The sequence below is a fragment of the Martes martes genome, assembly GCF_963455335.1.
Source record: "Martes martes genome assembly, chromosome: 6".
In the NCBI taxonomy this organism is placed as follows: domain Eukaryota; kingdom Metazoa; phylum Chordata; class Mammalia; order Carnivora; family Mustelidae; genus Martes; species Martes martes.
In genome coordinates, this window is record NC_137893.1 from 117,395,684 (window position 1) to 117,417,908 (window position 22,225).

Here is a 22,225-nt window from a genome sequence, read left to right on the forward strand (position 1 = left end):
AGAACAAGACTCCCTAGCCTACCCTTACCTCAAGGCATCAAAAACCCGCCAGTGGCCTGATGCACTGGGCCCTGGGTGCGCGGGGCCTGACATCCATCCAGGCAGCGGAGCTGACCACTTCTTCCCTTCAGACCTCTCCTTCTCTGCCTCCTCTTCATTCCCCTCCCTCCTAGGCCCTCAGGCCCTGCTCAGGGCAGCCATACACCAGCTGACAGCTGGACGTGCCAGCCCCTGCCAGCCCTTCCCCAGGGTCAGGTGACCTCCCTATCCCAGGCCCGTGGGCAGACCCGAGTCTAGGCAGACCTCTCCAGTGGCGCTGCAGTGGACAGTGAGTTCTCGGTGCTGGGACGCCTGAAAGAGCCTGCCATCAGCAGGCACCGAACAAGGAGATTACTTCCCCCTGGACCTTCCCTTCCACACGCTCCCTGCCATCCCTCCAGGAAGAAGGCCCTGGTGAGTGCAGCCCCAGGGGGGATAGGGCAGGGAGGGCCTTGCTGAGCCCTTTGGGTGCTGGAGTGAGGGTCCACTCAGGATGGGATGACCCCACCCCTCAACAAGGGGTCCACCCTGCGGAGGGGCCAGTCTTTCTGGGGGTGTCCGTACCTCCGTGTACACCTATGTGTCTGGGGGTGTTGCTGGGTCAGCTCAGGAACACAGAGATTCTGTTGTTCACTTGTCTCCCATCTCTACCCCCTACCCCTGGAGTGATTCCAGCCCTTCCTAGGGCATCCTCGGGTCTCTAACCTCGGCTCCTGCATGGAGGCAGGGCTGGTTCTGGGGAGCTGGGACTGCAGAGGAAGCTGTGTACAGGGGCTAGAGCCAGTGATTCGCACTGTTTAACCCTTCACAGGGGCAGCTGTCCCAGGAGACGTGGACAGCAACCCTGGGGCTCCAGGAACGGCGTGTCCTGTCCTGGCAGCCCCACCCTTCCGCCAGGGGGAGGGGTGCACCAGGCTGGGCTGACGTCAGCTCCTGTGACCAGCCGTCCATGGCCTGGGTACGGGGCGCCCCCACGCAGGACCGGTAGACCACGGTCACTACCAAGGGCCCCTGCCCTGAGCAGTGGCAGAGTTTTGGGGGGCCTCCTCTCCCTGGGCTCTTCTTGGCCCTCAGTAAACCTGAGACCTGAACCTGTCTTAGCCTGGCATGGTCCTTGGGACCTCTGGGAATCTAAAAACCTCCATGCCAGATTCCTTCCCCAGAGATTCAGATCCAGTGGGGCAGGACCCAGGCTTCCGCGTTTTTTAAAAGCTACCAGTTTATATCTGAACCTTTTTTACTATGAAAAATGTTAAGCCCACAGGAAAAAGTAGAGGGAGTGATATCACGAACCCTTGCATATCCTACCCCAGGATTTACACGGTTGTTTGACCTTTGTCATACGCTTCATTGACTGCTCTAAGGCTAAAGTATTTGAAGTAATTTTGGGACATCATAGCATTTCCCCCCAAAGTACCTCAGGAGGCTCTTACATAACCCCAATGCCATCATCCCACTAACAAAACTAACAGCTCCTGAAGAATGGCCACATGGAGTTCATATTCAAATTTCCCCAGTGGCCCCCTGGATGTTTTTTATCGCTTTGTTTAGACCAGGATCCAATCAAGGTATATGGGTCAGTATGTCTTTTAAGTCCCTTTCAATCCAAAAGTGTCTCTTCCAACCACCTCTCTCCATACTGCCCCCCCACCACCACATTGACTTCCTGAATTAAAGGACCAGCTGTCCCATAGGAGGGTGAGAATATGGCTGAGTCAGACAGCTCTCAGTACAGAAAGGGAAACTGAGGCCCAGAGAGAAAGGGACAGGGAATCTGAGGCAGAACCAGGTCTCCTGGTCCCCTCCTGTGCTGTGCTCCCCCAGAGCCAGGTCCTTATCAGGGATCTGAGAAGCACATCCATTGCAAAGGGCCTGTGGCCCCTGGGACCCTGCCGGTGTGCTCTGGGGTGGCAGGCCAGGCTGAGCCATCCCATGTCTCCCCCTGCATTCTTCTGCTCTGAGCCGGGCACCTGAATAAATCTTTTACGTATAGTTGCTATCTTGTTCACCAGCAGCCACAGGGAACAGCAATCAACTTTATGAGCATTGGGTTGTTCTGGGAAGTGAGATGAGAGGCCAGGAGGAGTCCAGGAATAGGGGACGCAGGGGCTCACCGAAAGCCATTACTCTTCCTTATCCAGCAGGGCTGGGACTGTAGGGTCCAGCTGCCACGGGGAGGGAGTGGTTGAGTCGGGTTGCAGAGGGCCATGTTCCCCTCAGCTGGGATGTGCCCTCCAGCTCATACGCCTTGTCCCCTCTTCAGCAAGACCTGTCCCTGGCTTTGGGGTCCCTCATACTGTGAATGGGGCCAGGCACCCCACTCCTCAGAACATGCCTCCGCTTGCCGCCAGCCAGACACTCCTCAGAAAAAGTAGGGCGTGGTGAGAGGAGAAGAGAGAGGGACATCAACCTCGATGGTAACTTCTGAGCTCTTGAAAAACTGCCCCTCAGAAAGGCAGCGGCCCCCAAGCCACCGTCCTGGGCTTTATGAGGGCAGGCCTGGCAAAGCCAGGTCCTGGATGTGTTCCCTGTTGGAACCGGGGCTGGCCGGCTGTGGAGTTTGGGCCAGGGACTCCCGCTCAGGGCGGTTCTGGCCCGTCTGCTGCTGCCCTCTGCTGGGGGAAGGCCCGCTCACCTTCTCCCTGAACAGGCAGGCTCATAGGAGTTGGCCAGTTCCAGCCCATGGTGTGAAGGACCATGACCACACGCTCACACACAAGCACGCACTCATCTGCATGCTCACACGTCTCTTCCACCCATGACTGCATTTTGACCTTAAAAGGCTGTTTCTTCCTGCAGCCATAAAGTTGCCATGCTAACCACTGCCAAAACCTTCTGTCTCTGGCTCAAAGACCTCTTACGTAAGGCAGGTGGCTGCTGACCGCAGTGCTTAGATAAAGGTGAGGAGGTGCGGGGAGGGGGGTCAGAGGTTGGGAAACGTGCACGTCTGGATGGTTAGCGGTATCCAAGATCCCGGATGCAGCTTCAAGGGGGTGAGGTCCTGAGGGAATTGGGCGATGATGCAGGAGCCATTATTAGCCATGCCCAAGGTCCCCAAGGACCTGAGGTGCTGTTATGAGGTCAAGACAAGGTAGGGGTCAGGGAGGGAGAAGTCTCCATCCTCTGCCTCTGGAGCAGCCCTTCCAGTGGCGCTGGGATTCTGGAGTCATCTTTGCCCCATGCGTCTCCCGCCCTGACAGCAAGCTCAGAACATTGCTGCTGCTGCTGCTGCTGCCGCTGCTAAGGACATTTGTCAGTGGCTGAAGGGCTTCTAAACTAATAATCGCTGTATTAAAATCGCATTTGGTCCTCAAACTGGAGGAACATTGGGAGATTTTAAATGTTAAGAGAAAAGCAGAGAGACAAAAGAAATCTCTCAAAGGATAAAATCAGCCCCGAAAGAAGTCTGTGTGATAGAGGAATATGAAGCATTGCTCTGGGGTTCTGGGGATCAAGCCTTCCCTGGGGAACAGACGCTTTGCCAAGCCACGTATCTCAGCCACGGCTGAGAAGGTGAGCTGTGACGTCCGCCAGCGCTTGGTATTGATCCTGTTGGGCTGGGGAGCGGGGAGTGGCTATGCACACAGAGGGCGCACCATCCCACGGCCCTTGAGTCATTTTTAGAATGGATTTTAAAACATGGCTCCCCCCTCCCCCCAGGAAATAATCTCATGCTTTCCCAGCCTGGATGGCCCCAGATGATACACAGACCACTGCCACATGAGAAACTCCAAAATCCTCCTGCCCATTATGACCTAAGCAGTTTTAAATGGTTTTTGGGTCCTCTCCTCTCGAATAGATTTAACAAAATGCTCCCTCGGGCATCGCAAAGACATTGAATGGTACTTGTACCAAACCTCTGGCTCCAGCAGGCCTGCAAAATGCACGATAGGACTTCAGAGGCGAGAGGGCAGGCCATAAACCATGCGGCCTTTGAATCTGCAGCCGACCCTGCCTATACGGCAGTCTTCTTTTGATACAAGCTGCTTCTTAATTATCTCTTCCCCAGAACACTTCCCAGCACCCCCTCACCCCATCAGATTTACTGGGATGCGATGCTGAAGGCTTCCTTCCACATCTTACCCTCTCAGGCAACCCCCTCCTCCCTGGCCTGAGCAGGAGCCAGACAAGCTGGGCCCCCCGGGGTCTATGTGGCCAGGCCCCCTCTAGGCCCGCAAGTGAAGCAGGCCAGGCTTACCGCTGCTCACAACCTTCTCTCTGGTTTCCTGGCCGGCCCAGGCCCCTTTCCTGTTGCTCCACCCCCACCGGAGACAGCCCCTCCTCAGGCCCTGATGGCCTACCCCCCCAAGACTCCATCCAGGACCCCTGACACCATGCCCACCTTAGGAGACAGCAGTACCTCTGCTAAACTTTTCAGCTAGGACTCCATTTCAGCATAATTTGTTCCCTACGAGTCCCCCTGTGATACTCATTATACTTTTAGTATCCGCTGATTGAGAAAATGGATGAGGATTAAAACTACTAGAAGCTCAATAGCGCCTTGAAATGAATTTGTATTTTGGTAATCACAGATGTGTTCGTGTACATGTGAGAGGTTATCACGCTCTGAGGGTCCTACTGCTCCGGTCTGAGGATGACACTTGTGGCGGTGTAGCGTTAGGAAGGTCGTGAGGGGCCCGCAGGTGGGAGCCCTTCACCCTTCGCCCCATGAACCCACACTGCTGAGTGGCCCTCTGGACCCTGTCCACCGGGTGTGAGCTCCGGGAAGGCAGGCCACAGGGGCACAAAGAGTGGAGAGGGCCTCGGATGGGACCCTGGCCCTGAGGCCTTTAGAGGAGACAGAATGTTCTCTAGCTCCCAAGTATGCCAGTGGCTTTTGCCATCTCAGCCCCTCAGTTTCTCCACCAGAGAGGGACTCTCTTCAGAAACGGAGATGGGGACTGCAGATCCCGTGACCCCAGGATATGCTTCAGAGGAGCGGCTCGTGTCATACGGGGTGCATTTCTGCAGGAAGTCTTTGAGTGCCTGGTTCCAGTGGGGTCCCTTGCAACTTCCGGGCTCCCTGCTGGGCATCTGGCTGTGGGCACGAGGCCGCCAGCCTTACAAACCAGCCCCAAGTCGCAGCGGCCTCTGAGAGCAGAGATGTACCTCTCTGTCAGGCTACGTACATATCTAGCACGTTCCGAGGCAGGCCAGGGAGAGAGGACACTGGCAACGGCTTGCCCTCCAGGCTCCCACCGGCAGTGGCACAGGGTGCTCCCATCTGCATTATGTTGGTGGAAGCAAGTCACGGGGCCGTGCCTACCTTCCAAGGGCAAGGGAAGTGCAATCACACCACATCCCCACAGGAAAACCCGAGAGTTTGTGAACAGCACCGACAAGGACCACAGTTAGCCAGCTTGTTTCCAGATTATAGGGAGCTGACAGGCTTTCATAAGACCAGGTTCGTGACGAACTTAGTCTAAATTGGAGCCGGTAGAAGTCTGATTGGTGGCCTCATCTGCCATCTTCCCTAAAATGCGAGCAGCAAGCTGGAACAGGAGCGTATCTTCTGTAATTTCTAATGAACTCGGGTTCAGCCTGGGGCAAAAGATTACATACACACAGATTCTCGGGGAAGAAAAGGTGCCAGCTGCTAGTGATAAGCCAGAGGCACTCATCCACCTCGGCCTGGTGGCCTCTGTCCCTGTGTCTGGCATCACTGATACCATCATCTGTCCCCACTCTGGAAGCCAAACCCAACTGCAGGCCCTGCTGTCCGCGACCTTCCTTTCAGACCGGGGGCAGGGTGACTGTCACCCGGGCCCCCTGGGGCTGCACAGACACAGACAGCCCCATGGAGCCTCATTCAACCACCAGCTGGACAATGGGGCCCATCAGAAATTTCAGCCCTTGAGTCTCCTGGAGTGAGCCCAGAGTTATTTCATTCAGGATACAAGCCAGTGACAGGATAGGATGTGGGGAACTGGGCCATTTGTCCATGACTCCTGGGGAAGGGGGCTTCTAGCTGAGCTCTTCTGGCTGGGGGCATCTCACTCTCTCCCCTCCCTCCCTCCCATGAACACCAGGGCAGGATGCTGAGTGAGGGTCCAACTGTGGGGCTACAGAGGGAAGTGTGGGCTGGAGAGAGGACATTTGTCTCCCTCTGACGCACTGAAGGGAGACCAGTGTACTTAGCGAGGGTGTCAGAGGGGGCGTAAGGTCCTGTCTCAGGCAGGCGCCTCACCTGCCTTCCCAGCACCCGAGCTGAGTCAGTCCTGAGAATAACCCACGCAGTGACAAGCCTCGATGGGTGGGGATGCTTGGGAAAAGGACTCCACAAAGGAATGCTGTGCGTTCTGTCATCTGAGCATCGTGACAAGGCTGTGGCAGTGGGTGGAAAACCAAGACTCAGACGAACATTACCAAGTTCATCCCAGGGGCCTCAGCAAGCTAGTGGGAACACTTGGGAAAGATCTGGGTTCCTGACTCCCTGCCCAGTGCTCTGAGGAAATAGGACACTGATCAAAGGCCAAGGCCCACATCGATGACAGATGTACCTGTGTGTGGCAAAAGGAAGGTCTGGATTGAGAAAGATCTGTCAGCTTGAATTATTTATTTGGAATTTACCGGGGAGGACTGAGAAAAATGGAGGTCTTCCCTAGCTCATTCCCATAGAGCAGAAGACTGTACCCAGTGACAGAGAGACAACCTTGGGAACAGAAGGTCAGCATCAGTGCCGAGGGGAAGCCAGAGAGTGCCTCCTTGAGCGGCAGCAGAGCCCACCTGCCTAGCTCAGGCACTGACGCCTCTGCCCTCCATCCTCCCCCTGCCCCTTCCCGCCGACCCAGGTCAGAACCACAGACCACAGAGCTCAGGAGCAGGACAACCCTCAGAGATCACCTCATCTGTACCCTAAGGTGAGCCCTGACAGAAAGAGCCTCAGTATCCCGACCTGCTGGGTATAGACTTTTTTTTTAAGGAAGTTCTTTGCGCAACATGGGACTCAGACTCACGACCGCAAGATCAAGGGTCACACACTCTACCGACTGAGCCAGCCAGGTGCCCCAAATCTAGATTTTTCAGAAGTACAGGCTGATTACCCAGCAGACACCCTATCACTACTGACCCACCCTAAGTTTGCATTAGGGAGACAGGAGTGTGGGGAAGAAGGGTACGCAGGAGGGCTCGCCTGGGACGCCGCCTGGAGGCGTCAGCACGAGTAGGCAGTCCTGGCAAGGCTGCGCCTGGTTGGTTGGTGCTGGGCCACCTGGGTTTTTCTCTCCTACCTTCCTTCTTGCCTTCACCACATTTGCCAAGTAGGACTGGGTTTGCCAAGCAACTGGGCTACCTTGTCCTGTATCAGCTTGTCCCTGCACTGATTTCAGATATGCCTCTGCATCTAGATGCCTCCTACTGACTTCTCAGCTCGTGAAACAGGCTCCAAGTGGGGCTCCCTCCATGCTATCTGGGAGCAGACCCGGGGTGAGGCCGAGCCTGCTGCGTCAGCACAGCCCCTCGCCATCAGGCCTCAGGCTCCCCCCGCCCTGGCCGCCTGGCCCGGCCACCCTAACCTCCCCAGTCCTGCTCTGGCCACATGCGCAGCTCTCAGAAGCCTCATCCTGCACCCAGCAGAGCAAATGCACACACCAGGCAAAACACCTCCCCCTTCCTAGAGGGGCACTCTGTGGCCTGAAAAACAGTAGCCAGTGAGAGAGAGAGAGAGAGAGAGAAACCCCTGGGGGGCAGCAGGGGGTCTCTCTGAGCTGGGGTCCTGAGCAAACTGATAGGCACTCCATGCATGGAGCCGGCTGGCCATGCTCATGGTCTGCAATGAAGGTCATTTAGAGCGTTAATCATGTCCAGGGCCGCCTAGCTTGGTGGCATCTTTGGCCGGGAGTCCAGCGGAGTAGAGAGTATTAATAACTTGGCGGTGATGGGCACCCCTGTGGGAATGTCCTCTCAGACGGAACAGGACGAATGTGGCCAGAAGAGCCTCCCCTCTCAGTGTCTCCTTGGGCACTCTCCTGAGAGAAAGTCAGGGTGTCTTTCGGGGCTGTATTCCCTGCCCAGAGTTCCAGCAAGCCTGCCCTTAGGGAGGAAAAGGGAGTGGCAGTTCGTAAGAAATGAGGCCCCAAGACCAGCGGTCCCCACTTTCCTCCTGCCTTGTCCCTGGCCTGCACCAGAGCCCAGTCAAGGCACTGCAGGCCCCACTTCCCTCTTGTGCAAAGTGGCGGTGAGAAACACGGCCTTCCTTCCAACCCAGAGCTGTTGGGAAAATATGACCACCAAGGCAATAAGGCTAGAAATAATTACGACAAATCACATTTATTGAGGACTTAGCTCTGGGCCCTCAGCCAACCTTTTCACGGGCTTTATCTCAATGTTGTCCTATGTCCATAAAGTATCTTTACTATTTCACTTTACAGATGGGGAAACTGAGGCCCAAAGAGGTTTGGTAACTTCTCAGAGTCACATGGCAATTATGTCGTGAAGACGTGACGCAGACTGGTGTGCACAGCTATGCTGTACAAAACCGAAGCTTTGCTGTGCCCCCCGGGCCCCTGCGAGAGGCCAAGCACCCTGACAGCAGGGACTCTGCTCTCTCCTTGGGCCTGTGACCAACGTTCCCAAAGGCAGGCAGGAAACACAATATGAGGAGTTAAACACAATCTCGGCACTCTGGAAGCCTACAGTTGTGTGTGTTATTTGATTTCTCAAAAATGTTAAACATAGGACGGGATTCAGAGAAGTCTATCTCTCATCCTGGCTCCCCAGAGCAACCACAGTACCAGTTTCTTGTAATGGATTACTCTAGAAGTGACGGAAGCGTCTGTACAGTCTTGTTCAACTACCAGTGGGTCGTGGCTGGGAACTGTGGGTCCTTCCACTCCTCCCAGGACCCTGTCTCCCTCACACCATTTCCACCTTCCTCCTCTGTTTTCCAGGGGCCCCCTCCCAGGCCAACAGACAGAGGGACAGCTGTGCTATGACGGGGATCAAGGCCACTAAGGAGACAGCTGAGCCCCACTGACGGCCCCGCCCCCTGTCCAGGAGCAGCCCAGGCCTTCCTCTCGCGGACACATGGTTGTGCAGGACAGCACAGATGCTGGGGAGGCCAGAGTGGGCGTGCGGCTAGAGCCCTTCCTGCACCAGGTCGGGGGGCACCTGAGCGTGATGAAGTACGATGAGCACACCGTGTGCAAGCCCCTCATCTCCCGGGAGCAGAGGTTCTACGAGTCTCTGCCTCTGGCCATGAAGCGTTTCACCCCGCAATACAAAGGTGAGTGTCCCCGGTGGCTGGCTGCGGTTGCAAGCCAGGTTCCTGGACGCCCCCCACCCCCCACCACCTCCCCAGGTTGCCATGGAGACAGGCCCCCTCCCCACAGCCCGGCTGGCCCTCGCTGTCCTAGTTTCTCTGAACTCTTCAAGCCTCTAGGCCTGGAGTCTAATACTATTTGGCATCCCTACAAACGAGCTCAAGCCACTAGGCTTCGAGGAATTGAGCGTGGAGTGAAATGATACCCCAGCCCCACCCTGCTCTACTAGGGCGTCTGCTCTGTGCTTCAGGGGTGCCATGGCTGGGTCCTGTGACTGGGGCTGGGGAAGACAGGGAGGGCCAAGGCCTCTTGCCCCTCCGTCTGGAAACCCAGGTGGATGGGTGGAGCCTCAGGCCTGGGTCAGGGCGTGAAGGAGCGGGGACCTGACATGTTTAGGAAACGAGAACTCCTCATTCTCACCTAGTGGCCAAGCCAAGGCCATGGGCTGCCCTCCAGGTAGAGCTGGGGAAGCGGGGCATGGAGCCGTGTGTGTTCTAGATCTGAGTACAAGGTGGGTTCAGGGGGGTGAAGGCTGGCTGGGGAGGGCCGCCATCTGTGGGCCTCCAGGAAGGGGCCCTCTGGGCAGCTGGCCAGCATCCACGAGGCAGGCCTTTTGTCCACACCCAGCCTTCAGTAAATGCAGCTCACAGGACTCAGGGCGAGACTGCCGGCCTTGAGCCCCTCAACAGGACGAGTCCCCAGAGAAAAGATCTCTTTTAAAGGTTTTTAAATGTTGTGACTACAAGCTTCTGCCCTCGAATATGCATCTGCAGTAAAAGTAATGATAATATCCAAATAAGTCAGTCAAAAACTTACTCGCATTTTAATGATCAAAATAACCAGGAAAAATGGGGCCTAGCTCTGTGGGTGTTTCTTAGAGTGTGCTCTGGGACTGACAAAGGCTGGTGTAGGGGTTCACATGCAGATTCCCAGGCTCCCTTCTATCTCTGTGAACCAGAACCCCTGGGGGCAGGGCCCAAGAATCTGTATCCAGCATTCAGACTGAGACCCACTGTTGGGGGCCCTTGAGCCCCAAGCACCACTTCAGTGTCGGCTTGCCAAGACCTTCTGAGAGTCTGAGATGAGGCCTGTGAGCACCACATGCTGGGAGAGAGAGGGGCGGGTGGCTGGTGTGCGGCCTGTGCAGGCCTCCCCTGGGGCCTCTAGGGCCACAGGCCGGGGTTGCCCATCCGTTGTGGGTCACTGCCCATGTTGTCAGAGCACCCACTGGAATGAATGTCTGTCCTTTCACAACGGAACTCAACATAGCAAAGGGGTGGCAGGACCCTGCGTGGGGGGGCCTCCTGCCCGCAGCATTTCACGCCTGTTGGACATGGCTCTGGAGCTAAGACAGATGGCCGGGGCGGCCACAGGCAGAGCAGGAAAGTGAAAGAGGCTGCTTGGTCTCTAGGACCCCATCCCGACGCCCCCCCTGGGTCCTGTCTACAAGTGCCCATTCCTCTGGGGGAGGAGGGGAAGAGCAGCACCCCTACTGGGCACTCTTGGGCACTAGTCTACTGTCCAGACCCCTACTCTAGTCTGCCTCCCAAGCTAGGTCAGGGGGTCGTCTAGCCCAATGAGGAGGGGATGTGCCTCGCCCAGAGTCACTCAGGTCAGGGGGACTTGAATGCCCACAAGGCTGCCACAGGGGGTTTCCCCCAGAGAGGAGCTGTTTCTGTAGTGGCCACTGTGTGCCATGGAGCACAGCCTCTCCCTTCTCACTGCCCTGCACTGTGATGAAATCAGAGAGCGCTGGGCAGGGACGTCACTCCCAAGGCTAGCCTCCCCATGGCAGGAGCTTGCCCGGACCTTTTGCTGGGCTCCTCGGGCAGGACAACATTTTGGACCTGCATCTCTCTGCCTCCCAGTGTACCTGTCAGCTTTGGGTGAGCAAAGACATACTCCTAAGTCTGGCTGGTTAACAGATGAGCCAGATTCATATTATACATGCCGGCAAATAAATGCTCTCATGAGCTTAAAAATAAATAGATGACAAAATATTCCCGGAGGCTGGGGAAGCTGCTTGGCCAAGCCGAAATTGCTGAGATGCTCTGGGCATGGCAATTGTGGCAGTAAGCACTCTTGTCTGCCCGGCTGGCATGACTGCAGGCAAAGCTCTGGCTGTCCCCTGCTACCCCCAGCCAGGCAGATGCGGCAGAGGCGGGGGGCCCATGTCCCTCTGGGCCTAGTTCCCATGGACACACAAAGCAAGCCGGAAGCCAGGCTGGGACCAACACAATCTTGACTAAAAACCAAGCCAAGCCCCAAGGAGTCTGGATTCCACTGACCGGCTGCTTCGGTTTAGAGAAGGCAACCTGAGATCATCTGCAAGGTAGCAATCTGCTATGCGTCTCGGGCTTCAAAGCAAAGTCTGGGCTGAGCTGGAGAGAGATGTGGGAGAGGGAGGAAGACAGATAGGTGGAGACACAGAACCAGAGGCGTGCAGAAAGATGGAGAGGCAGGGACACGAAGTCTGGCTGGGTAGCTCTGACAATATGAGAAATAGAAATGATTTTTGGATTTTATTGGTTTTGGGTTATTTTGCACCTCTCCTTGCCTCCATTTATTGAGACAGTCAGATCTGATGAGATCAGACAAGAGCTGGAGCCTAGGGAAGCAGGAGAAGGTCCCGTTTCTTGTCCTTCTGGGGAGGCCTCCTGGAGCTGGGGGTCCCCAAGACAGTGGTTTCTGGTGAGCGTGTCCCAATCCCACAGTCCCACAGCAGGAAAGGCCAGAGGGTGAGCCGAACTTTACAAAAGACCCAAAAGGGCCGTGCCCTTGGCTGGCACACCGTCCTGGGCTCCCCAGCAACCACGAGGCTCCAAGCTCCCCAAGGACAAGCACAGAGGCTAGCGAGCTCTCCTTTCCCCACGGTGGAGGGGTGGGCTCTGGGGCCAGTGCCGGCTTCCAGGCTGGTCCTCCCCAGAGCAAGCAGAGCGGCCCTCCTGCCTGAGAAAAGAGGAATGAACGGCAAGGGGAATGCCGCATCCTTGGGCTTCTTGGCCCTCCCACCCCTCTGAACCGATGACCCTCTCAAAACAGGTTTCTCTGTTCGCTCCCACGGAACAGAAGGGCCGAACCAAATGTGATGAGGACACAGCAGGAGCGTTCCTCATCCACACACAAGTAAACACAGCACGACAACACCGGAGTCTCCCAATAAAGTCCTCGGCTCCGTGTTACAGCTTGTTCCCTCTTCCATAGCCATGTCTGCTGTGGCCTTTCTCAGAGCTCCGCCCCTTACTGTGTGACCTTGGGCAAGTCATTCCATTTCCCCGAGTCCCCGTGACCACGGGCAAGGGCCTCGCAGGCTTGCTGTCACTCAGTGGTAACAGACGAACACGGCACTGATTAGCACGACTGCAGTTCCTTCCCCGACCTGCCATCGGCCCCTCATTCTCCCAGGCGGAACCCCTGGGTTCAGGTAAACGACAAAGTGCCAGGTTCAAGGATAATATTATTAGTCATATCATTATTAATTCACAAGATTCAGGGGCCTGAGATGAGCTGAGGCAACGCAGAATTTTTTTAAGGAGCTGGAAAGAACTGAATGTCACTCTCGGGCTATGAAATTAGGGCACCAGGAATCTGAGATGACAGGACTAGCCCAGAGAGGCCGCTGAGCTAGGCACAGATGGCCCTGAAGAGCGACTTGCTGAATTAGAGAGCAGCCCTGGAAATGAGCGTCTGCACTGACCAGCCTGGGCAGGGACGCAAGCAGGGAAGTCAGCTGCCTTGAGCGCTGGTTCAGCAAAAATTACCACTCATGCTGAGAAAGTGACCAAGTGGCGGGGGAGGAAATAAATACCTGAGGGGGACCTGATCACATGCAGTCCACCCAGGTCAGAGCCCCAGGAGGCAATGAGCGGTGTGCCGAACGGGCTTTAAATGAAGAGAGTTTTCAAAAGGACGGCTCCTAGACATGCACGCGGGATTAAGGGAACTGGGGGCGATGAGGTACACAGGGACCAGCGCCCCTGAAAGGCTGTGACCACCCCTAGGCCTCAAGGGAATGGGTCACGGACCCAGCGAGAGGGAGGCCACAGAGGGACAGGACCATGCTGTGGCAGGGAGGAAACCAGTGGGATAAACACCTCGATCTTTCTCCAGCCCCATCCCATCTCCTGCCAACGTCCTCCGTTGGCCCAGCCCCTGGGAAATCAGGGGTGCAGAAGCCACTGGTGCACTTCACAGTGTCAGCCTGGCAGACACAAAGCAGGGTGGAGACAGGTGTCGGGTGGCCTGGAGGGAGAAGGAGCCACTGGAACAGTCAGGGATCAGCTGCAGGAAGAACAGGGAACCTAGGACTCCAAAGCCACCTGCGGGGCTGTCTCCCGTGCTACCGGCAAGAGCATAGCTCCACCTCCAGCAGAACTTGGGCGAGGCCGGGCACTCATTTAGGGCAGATGCTGAGCCCCATGGGGAAAGGCCCGGACTGTGCCGCCAGAGCAAGAAATCCAACAGGGGTGGCCACGGAGCCGCTGACACGCATGCCAGACCTAATTACCCAACCTGGCCCCTGTCCCGGAGAAGCCAATTAGCACGTTTGTTCACTGGGTCTCCTCACACTCTCCACGCTCACAAGCAGCGACTGGAGCGGGCTGCTGTGCCTTGATTACAAACATGATGGGAAGGAGTTACCGTAGCTGGAGAAATCCCACCAGCCTCCTGTTTTCTATCAGAGAACCATGTTCCGTCAGTAATATTCATGGGCTGTGTGTCTAACTGAAGGAGATGGCGAGCATCCGTGTTGAAGACAGGATGGGGGATGGGGGGAGAGGTCTAAAGGATGAGGACAGAGAAGCCCAGCCCAGGAAGGCTGTCTGAGGCAGGCCTCCTGGAAGAAGCTGGTCAGACAGAAAGGGAAGGGAGAAAGGATGATGAAGGAGGCACAGGGAAGTTATGGGATGGGCCCCAACTTCCCTCACGGCCTCCCTGAGGCACGGGGGCCCTCTTTGTGGAAGACCAGCTCCGATGACCCTGGGTTGGGCCCCACTGGAACAGCTCTGTTGTGCCTGGGAAGGTGCCAGTGTGCACCAAGGAACCAGAAGGTGAGAACAAAATGTACAGCGCTGGCTTTGTTCAAAGCTTGAAAGGGCAGGGAGATGCAGGGAAGGAGAGCTAACACCCTGACCAGCCCAAGGCTATTTTCTGCAGGCTCCCCGGCCCTGGGCTCATTTTGGAACAGTCCCCGTAGCTCTTCCTTGAGAGAGCAGTTAGGGAAGGGGGAGGGGGGGTTGACCAGTGCCCTTAAACTACAATTCAGAAGGATGTCACCCCTTGCAACATGTCCACCAGGTAAATTCCATCTGGTTTCCCCCCCCTCCCCTCCCCCCATGTGCTCTGCAGGCACCATCACGGTGCACCTCCAAAAAGACAGCCGAGGCCATCTCAGCCTGGTGGCCACCCCGCTGAAGGAGAACCGGGGGCCCTTCAAGGTCTCCACGGAATCGGCGGCAGTGGCAATATGGCAGACGCTCCAGCAGACCACCGGCAGCAGTGGTGGCGCCCACCCCCTCGTCCAGTGGCAGCTGGCTCACTCGCTTGAGGAGAGGTGAGGGCCGCATGGCAGGATGACAGCTAACCTAGCAGGGACCAGCTCTGCTCCCACCTGCGCCAAGGCCCACAGCAACCCAACAGGGCCAAGGAAGTGACACATTCCCAGGCAGGCTCCTTCTAGAAACATCCAGGTGACCAAAGGAAGGCATGAGCTTTCCTTCACCTGGTTTCAGAGGGAGGACTCCGCGATGTATTTATCTCAGAAGCTGCCACATACGCAGGGTCCTATATGGAGCAGGCATTCAGCACATACTTGTTTAATTAAATACTTATTTCACAGAGACCGTGCAGTGTCTCCGGGTGGGGGTTGATGCAAGGGAGAAATGGCTAATGGCAGTCCGAAGTCACCTTTCCCCAGCAGTCAGGAAGGGACAAGGAGAGAGGTCAACACAATCCCCCCGCACCCCCCACCCACCGTGGGATCTCAGAGACCAGGCAGCTCAGGGCACCCAAGTTCCCAGAGAGGTCTCCAGAACCTCTCTGATAATGTTAGCTGACCTTTCTCAGATGAAAAGGACCCCTGGGGACTTATAAAACATTTATAGGAAACAAAAGGGAGCTAATACAATGAAAGTGCCTCCTTTCCCCAAGGAGCACAGCAGATCTAATTACGTCTCTTGGCTCAGCATCAGGAAGCGGGTACGTATTATCTCCATTTCACAGATGGGGAAGCCGAGATGCAGAGGACTGGAGAGAGGGCAGACCAAAGATCCAGGATTCCTGGCCCTAAGGGCATTTTGAGGTCTCAAGGAAATAGTGCCATGACACACTCACAGCCTAAAACCCCAGCCTTCTGATTCCAGGCAGGGTTGCGGTCCCCACATTGCATTGCCTCGAGAGTGCAAGAGGAATCCAGATCACTTACACGTGAACTTAAACCACCTCAGCCCTCTGAGGAGGCGCCAGGCTCTAATGAGTTCTTCTGAGGTTCGAAGAGATGCCCTGCCAGGGCTGCAGTGTGGCCCGATCTGGTGCCCAAGGCCTGAATGGGGCAGCGGGAGCACTCTGAGGCCCTTTAGGCAGCGTGGAGAGCAGCTAGGGGCTGTCCCCATCAGAGCCCAGCCCAGGACAGGTACCTTCCCCCAGCCCTCCGGCCACGGCTGCTGGCCATGGCTGCTCTGACTGTCGTGTGCTTCCCTCTCCCACAGCCCGGCCACGTCGCTCCTGAGGTCCGAGTTCCATATCAATGCCCCAGTCTCCACGCTCGTGGAAGACGCTAAAGGGAACCAGGCCGAGAGGAGGAGCTTTAACCCGTGGGGACTGCAGTGCCACCAGGCTCACCTGACCCGCCTGTGCACCGAGTACCCGGAGAACCAGCGGCACCGTATCCTTGCCGGCACTCCCTGCTGCCTGTCAGAGGCCGGGGGGCTGGGGGGGGGGGTGGTGGTGACAAAGACAGGCAGACAGGGAAGCAGGGGCGGGAAGGGGAGACACAGACACAGGCGCCAGGACAGAGGTGGGCGGGGAGAGATCAGTGCAAGGGAGACGTCGAGGCACAAGCCCTCAAATCTGGGACCTAGAAGACATCTGATCCTTGCAAAAAAAAAAAAAAAGAAAGAAAGAAAAAAGAAAAAGAAAATCAGAGAATATGGGGGAAGTAGGACTGGGAATTAAGCTGAACACAGTGCCCATGCCAGGCCTCGGGCTATGTTGCTGCTCCCACGTGGGCAGAGGGGCTGGGCTGAGGGTGTCTGCTGGCAGACAGGAATGATGACAGCCATGCTGGGCGGGGGTGGCAGGGGGCTCAGAGGGCTGGGTGGGTTCCCCACACCCCAGCCTCCCTTCTAGCCCTCCAAATTCTCCCCGCAGATGTCTCCCTGTGGAGCTGATGGGGTGCGGGGGTGCAGTGCCCCCTCAGGGCAGAGCCCAAGGGGGAGACTCTTAGGGGAGGCACTCCCCCCTACCACCTCAGGCTGCCATGTTCTCAGTGAGTACATTTAGGCTTGAAATACCCCTTTGTCAATGCTGGGCTCCTTCCTGCAAACGGGTGACTGGTTCCACAGTATTTACTAAGACACATCTGCAACCCTAATCCCTAAGAAGCTTTTGCAGGATAATTACTCCGCTGAAATTAATATTCCTGCAACTCATCTCCAAAGCTAACATCAACCCACTTCTCCCAAAAGGTATGGGCCCATTCAGTGACTCGAGGTTTTAGCCTTATGATTTTCTGCCGTAAAATGTAAATTGGGCATGGCCTGCCAGGGATTTCACGCCTGCATTTAAATTTCAACCTCGGAGCAGAAAGGAAAAGGAAAAGAAGCTCCCAGAGTCATAAACTCCCCCTAAATAAATGGACTTCTTAAAGCAGCCTGCTAGGCTAATACTTTGCATTCTTAAGAGGGGCGATGGGCTTGTCCGTGCGGTGCAGGAGGAGCAGAAACGGCGCTCGGAGAAGGGGGTCCCAGGCAGTCATGGGGCCGTGTGAACTGCCTCCATGGGGGCCGCAGCCTCCCAGTCTGCAGAGCCTTCCTGAACTTAGCCTGACCAGGGTTTCTGCTGCTGGAAAATGTTGTGTCACAGTACAAGCACCCCTGTATCCTGGACCTGAAGATGGGGACCCGGCAGCACGGGGATGACGCGTCCGAGGAGAAGAAGGCCCGTCACATGCACAAGTGCGCGCAGAGCACCTCGGCTTGCCTGGGTGTGCGCATCTGTGGGATGCAGGTAGGCGGCAGAGGGCCCGTCGTGGGGCTGGGGTTCCTGGCGTGTCCACTGCAGACACCACCGTCCACAAAGCCAGCCACACAGGAGGGTTTTCGGTAGGTGGAATTTCCCAGTGGCCACGTGGGGCCTGTCCACGTGGAGAGCAAACCTCTGGTGACAGTGTGTGAGCAGGGGCTGGGGAGAGAACAGAAAAAGAGCTTCTCTGTGTACTCCGTGGCTTCCTTGGTCTCTGGAAGGGTACAGCTGCACACTCTCCTCAGGGGCCATAAGGCACTCTGCTCTTTGAATTCCTACTCCATGCCTTCTGGGGTTTTTTGGCTGTCTGTTCTGGTTAAAGAAGTGGGAAGGTCGTAGCCTGCTCAGCTGAGGCAAAGGAACAGTTAATTTTTTTTACTGCCCAGACTCTACCCCATTTTTGCAGCTCTGACCGTGACTCATGGCAGGGGGTGCAGAACCGGAAGATATCAACTTTCCCCCACTTGTTCGCTCTTACCGTCTATCTCCTCAAAGCAAAACCAGACACTGATTTGACGGTACACGTTGAGGCTTTCCTTAATTGAAACTGCCACCCCTTGAAGCTGGAAGTGGAGTCTATAAATTTGTTGCACAGATGTCCCTCGGAAGGCTTGGAATGCAGTCCTCAAGAGAATGGAGTGTGATAATTTGGGGTGTAAACGGAATCTCTCTCCGGACCTCCAATCTTCTGAAAACGATCTGATTTATTTAGACAGTGACAACTGTCATGTGTTTATGATGGCTAATTTAACAGCCCATCTCCCGCCCTCCAAAGCAAGTCTATCATAGCTTTCTGAATTTTTTTTTTTCCTGCACTGGTTTTCCATACACATACCACATAATCTGAAGGCGGGAAAGACCTGAGAAACTGTCTTGGCCACGTATGGGCTGCCCTTCCCAGGTGTGCCGGACAGAAGTGAGCCAAGTCATGGCCACGCCAGCCACTGGCCTCAGTACAGCCTCTGAATGAATGGGAGCAGCTGCCACTGTCCCCCCCATCAGCATCTTCTCCATCTGCTTCCTTCTGGTGGCCAAGACATGACAGGGGAGTGGGGGAGAGGAACTGGTGCCAAGTAGGAGCCACCAGCCCTGCAGAGCTGCTGCGAACATCCTTCCCGTTCCATCCAGGCTCCCCTTGGTGGCACTGGCTGCCAGAAAACCCCATCCCTTCCTCATCCAGCCTATCTTCTTATCGTTTTATCTTCAGTCAACCCTGCTCTACCCCAAAAGCTGTGACGGTTTCCTTAGAATCTGCAGAGAAAGGACTTTGCAAACTTTATTGGGGAAAATTGAATCTAGTTGGCTTTCCAAGGCCATTGGCTGCGATCTCAGATTCCTGCTAAAGCGTTCTAGCTTGGGTTTGCTAATATTTGAATTGAAGAAGGCCAGGAGCCAGGGTTTAAATCACGATTTGGAGGATGACACTGGAAATTCACAGCAAAGGCGATCCAGAGCTTTTTGTTACGGGTGGAGGGTCACCTTCATGGGGTGAAGGATATGTAGACCTTGGATTCCTATTAAGGGCTTGCAGAGAAAGCATTTTAAAATGTGAAAGTTCCCCTGGCACTTGATGGAAGATCATCCTTCCATTCATTTCAGCCATTCCTGCCCTGCATCTCCCGGAAATCTGTTTATATATCCCGCTAGCTTGTAACCCTGCAACCACAGCAGTGGCAAGCTTTCTCTTGAGTTGGCAATTCTTCACGTTTTCTTTCTTTTTTTATTATCAGGTTTATCAAGTTGATAAGAAGCACTTTCTCTGCAAAGACAAGTACTACGGAAGAAAACTCTCCGTTGAGGGCTTCCGACAGGCCCTCCATCAGTTCCTGCATGACGGAACCCGCCTCCGGACGGAGCTCCTGGAGCCCATCCAGTGCCAGCTCCGTGCCCTCCTCTCGGTCATTAGGAGCCAGAGTTCCTACCGGTTCTACTCCAGCTCTCTCCTCATCATCTATGATGGGCAGGAGCCGCCAGAAAGGACGGCCCACGGCAGCTCTTCTGGGGGTGTCAGCAAAGTTGACATCCGGATGATCGACTTTGCCCACACAACATACAAAGGCTCCCGGGACGAGCACACCTCTTACGACGGACCAGATCCGGGCTATATTTTTGGCCTAGAGAACCTCATCCAGATCCTGCAGGATATTCAAGAGGGAGAATGAGGCTTGTTGGGCCTATCCGGATTTTTCTAGAGTATAGTTCTCACAAGGGACCTACTGGTAGCCAGGATGCTCCAGGCACGGTCAGATGTCTTTTTGTGATAATGCTAGCCACATTCAAGAGCCATACAGGGCAGGGGATATTATTGGCTGCTACAGAAACCAGCTCTGGAGGTAATTTCACATCCTCTGGCATCTTCTGCTAATGCCGGTCATCCAAGGCTGGACAGCCAGAGTGAAATGGCACCATCGTGGAGTACACTGGAGGGCTGTGGCATGAGGGAGAAGCCAGCGTTACAGTAAGATTCTAGAGAATTTGCGTTGAAAAATGCTTTTTTGTTGTCGCGCTGACGTCTTGGCAAGCTGTGAGGCAAAAAACTCTACTTGAAGAACACCAGAAGAGTGAGGTCATGAGTGTAGGGCTTTTTCTGCTCACACGGGCAGCCCACCCCAAGAGCAGACAGAGCTCACGAATGACTGTCTCTTATCTTCCTAGGAGGCATTTCAGTGGGGCAGGAACACGTGGGACTGATCTGCCTGTCTCGCCAGCTTCCTACCCAGGGTCTGAATGGGCAAGGGCAAACCACACACAGCCCTGGCAAATCGAGCCCCTGGGTTCTCCATTTCTGCCTGAGGAGATGAGGGTCTCTTTCTAGACTTCCAGGTACCTATTGGAAGTGATGCCTCTGTCCAATTCTGGTCACAAACAGGCTCTAACCACAAGCCGCAGTTCTGGTGGGGGGGCTGCCAAAAGGATGAGCCATGCTGTTAAATCACACTATCTGCTTTCTATTTATTTATTTTGGGGGTGGGGTGGGGAGTCGGGAGAGAGAAGCCTGAAGGGCCAAGCAATCCAGGCGCAATGTTTACAAGACTGGTGGACAAGTGTAAATACGGAACAAAGAGCAAACAGTTCTAATTAATTCCTTCTTCTGCAGTGTGGAAACCTATTACAATGCCCTTGAGTCGAGCACGAAGATACGTTACCCAATTAGGGAAATAAATTTGTTAATAAAATTGCTGAGGTCACCAGTGATTATTTGGTGTACCTTATTACCCTTTCTGTTTGTTTATTCTGATCATCACACTGTATGGCATTTCCAATTTATGGGTGACTAGAACAGTTCACCGATTTCCTGCAATCCTTTGGGGATCCCAGGGGGAAATGGGAGCTAATCAAATATTTCCATGTATCTACAAGGCAGGTACCAGACCTCATAAGTTGTCCTTTTATCTGAACTTTCTACAATGCAAAGTCAAATAATTTTTATATTCTCCTGGTGAATTACAATCAACCTTCAAAAAAGCCACACTTACAGAAGGTAAGAGCCTTGGATTAAAAAAAAAATTTTTTTTTTGTTTAATTGTAGGATACATTATATGGATTTCGAAGCAAGTTAACTTCCCTAATTATGTTTGGCTGAGGTAACGACATGATTAATTTGCATGTTCTGCACCCATGGTGGGAGAATTGAGTCAAAGTACATTGGGTGGCAAAAAGGAAGTCAGCCGAAAACTAAATATTTGCTAATGACAAAATGGAGCCCTAAATATTGCTTTTTCTAGGCCACTTCCTCGCTTGAAAATCTGCTTTAACTAAGTCCAAAGCTTCTGCTTCCTGGCCCCGTTCTCAGCCCTGGGCGCTGTGGGACATACCTGAGGATGGGTGGGGGGGCGGGGGGCAGGGACGAGTGTCAGCTAGAATGGAAGTCTTTTAGGGCTGGCTGGCCCGTGTCCCTAACTGTGCCACACTCACTCTCCTGGCCCCATCCATGTGACCCATCTTCCCTCAGCCCCTCCTTTATCCAACAACGCCCTTCACAGGAGCCCTTCTCCCCACTCTGCCAATCCCTCCAGGCCCAGACCAAACCCCCACATGCCCCAGAGGATGTCACCAATAAAAGTGCAGTTTGCTACGAGGCGCAAAGCTGGTTCCAGGCTATGCTTCCCAGATCCCCGGGCTCAGAGGGGTTGCTGCTGTCTGGATATGAGCACGAGGTTTTCCTGACCCAGCTGAATGAGTCCACCCAAGCACTGCAAACCCAGGCCGAGGGGGAAGGACAGAGAGGTACGAGAAGAAGATGGCAGGCATGGATGTATTTGATCTTCAGAAAGAGTTCACGTTCAAATGGCAAAAGATGTGAGGGGGCCCTAAATATCCAGTACCCGGCAATTATACACCGAACTAGGCAGCTCTCCCCTGCTGATCTTTTTGCCAAGCACTGGCGAAGATCCAGCACTTGGGAGTGAAGATTCTAGGCAAGGAGGCAAAGGTTCCACACATGATCTGGTAACAAACCGCACAGAGAGAGTACCCTGGGATACAGAGGACTCATCTGTGTGGTACAGAGGATCAGTCCTACACACAGAAGAGGTCAGCCCACAGCCAACAGAGAAATGCACATCACCTAATAGCCGACCCTCATCACAGAAACTGTCGGAGGAGGTGAGACTTCACTTAGGCCCTGAACAGTGACAAGAATGGAGAAGGGGCTGGCTGAGCGGAGGGAAGGAGAAGCCCAGCCT

At 55.0% G+C, this 22,225-nt stretch overlaps 1 protein-coding gene across 1 annotated transcript; it reads left to right on the plus strand.

Annotated features, from left to right (window-relative positions):
- Nucleotides 1-289: 289 nt before the first annotated feature.
- IP6K3 (inositol hexakisphosphate kinase 3) lies at nucleotides 290-20,755 on the plus strand. Its single transcript, XM_080806692.1, has 6 exons — nucleotides 290-453; nucleotides 8,928-9,262; nucleotides 14,649-14,853; nucleotides 16,007-16,182; nucleotides 17,350-17,525; nucleotides 19,271-20,755. Exons 2-6 carry the CDS (start codon nucleotides 9,064-9,066, stop codon nucleotides 19,700-19,702), a joined length of 1,188 nt encoding a protein of 395 aa, XP_080662818.1. The 5' UTR covers nucleotides 290-453; nucleotides 8,928-9,063; the 3' UTR covers nucleotides 19,703-20,755.
- Nucleotides 20,756-22,225: the final 1,470 nt, after the last annotated feature.